The 1,658-nt window shown below is 39.0% G+C and overlaps 1 protein-coding gene across 1 annotated transcript; it reads left to right on the top strand.

Moving 5' to 3' along the window:
* Nucleotides 1–767: 767 nt before the first annotated feature.
* On the top strand, nt 768–1,367 carry LOC115889585 (ATP-dependent DNA helicase PIF5-like). The gene has a single exon (XM_030909637.1). It carries the CDS (start codon nt 768–770, stop codon nt 1,365–1,367), a length of 600 nt encoding a protein of 199 aa, XP_030765497.1.
* The last annotated feature ends 291 nt before the right edge of the window (nt 1,368–1,658 follow it).

Below are 1,658 nucleotides of genomic sequence, written 5' to 3'. Positions count from 1 at the left end.
TTTAGAAGCTATCGCTTCTTTTATTACAATTTTTGCGTTGTTAAAATCTATTCTGTGCCCTGTGTCCCATGAATGCTGACAAATCTTAGATTTTTGAAAATCGCCCTTTCCCTTTCTTAAATAATCTTTATGTTTTTAAACGGTTTTATTTAGCTCGACCCGTACGGTATTTATTTATTTGTTTGTTTATTTGGGTCAAAATTAGAAATTGAAATTTAAGTACCTTCCTGTTGTCAGATTGATCTGAAGTTTGGTACACACCTTTAGTTCCGATGACAATACAATATAGTAATATCAATAACATTGTAAATCTAAGATGGCCGCCAGTACAAAATGGCGGATTTCATATTTTTCCACAACCCTCTCAATATGGGTATCAAATGAAAGGGCTACACTAGTAGAATACTGTGATTATGACAAAATTTAAAATCCAAGATGTACGTCGTTACAAAATGGCGTATTAGGTGAGGGCATGAGTAGTCGTGTCCAGAACAGTTGTGTCCAAGATTGTGTGACGTTAGAAGGACAGATAAAAAAAATAGGTGATTAGATGTACCTACGTAGTTAGCGGTAGCTTTACCACCCAAGTTAAGGTAATAGGTTAAAACGTGCTGAGGACTGTGTGGCATTAGGGTGGCTAAAAATGTAATGTCGCACGCGTTTTCCCCTCAAGATTGGGCGCCTCTTGTTGTATATTATAGCCTTGCCCCTCTACTGGACCTCTGGGGGGGTCGACCGTTAAAATGTCCATTACTCGTGGGAACAACATGGACGAAATTTCAATAGTATCTTATCAAATGCTGTGTATGATTGACGCACGATTAAGACAACTTAAAAATCATGAAGACGAGTTCTTTGGAGGCATAAACGTTTTACTTTTTGGAGATCTGTTACAACTGCCTCCAATCAAACGCTCCGGAGCTCCTGTTTTCAAACAGCCCGATCATCTCCAACCAGCCACACATCTATGGCGTTTGTTCACGCTCTGTGAGCTGACGGAGAATATGCGTCAGCAAGGGGACCATACTTTTATTGAAATACTAAATGCTTTGAGAATAGGTGAGCTAACCGCTAACCATTTTAGTATTTTGATGCAAAGAGTTATTCAAAACCCAAGTGATGAGTTTGCAACAGACAAAGCGTTAAGGGTATACACTACTAATCAGCAAGTAAACAATCACAACGCTGCTGTTTTAAATCTGTTCCGGAATAAGGGATCTCGAATTTATACCATTAAAGCACAGGACCAATTAATTGACGCCACACGAAATACAGATACTTTAAATTTAGCAAATATAATACCAACAGATATAAATAAGACTGGAGGCTTACCATCAGTACTTGAAATATTTGTAGGAGCAAAATAATGTTGCGGTCCAACATTGACGTTACAAAAGGATTGGTAAATGGTGCTATAGGCCACATTACAGAAATTGTTTGGCCTCAGTTCCGTCGAACCCAAATGTACGAAACAGATGTAGGTACCATCAGTTTGGATTGACTTTGGCAGAGACGGCATACACGTTATACACCCGAAAGCCATACAGTTTCCAGCAAAATTCAATTATGGTACGGCTGAAAGAAGAATGTTACCCTTAATTTTGTCATGGGCATCCATCGTCCATAAAATGCAGGGCAGCACAGTCGACCATGCAGTA

The sequence above is a fragment of the Sitophilus oryzae genome, unplaced genomic scaffold, assembly GCF_002938485.1.
Source record: "Sitophilus oryzae breed Bouriz unplaced genomic scaffold, Soryzae_2.0 scaffold_815_pilon_pilon, whole genome shotgun sequence".
NCBI classification, from domain to species: Eukaryota; Metazoa; Arthropoda; class Insecta; order Coleoptera; family Curculionidae; genus Sitophilus; species Sitophilus oryzae.
This window is presented reverse-complemented; position numbering and strand designations above follow the sequence as displayed.

Excerpts from the sequence above, each read along its gene's own strand:
- LOC115889585 (XM_030909637.1), top strand. The coding sequence starts at position 768 with ATGGACGAAATTTCAATAGTATCTTATCAAATGCTGTGTATGATTGAC.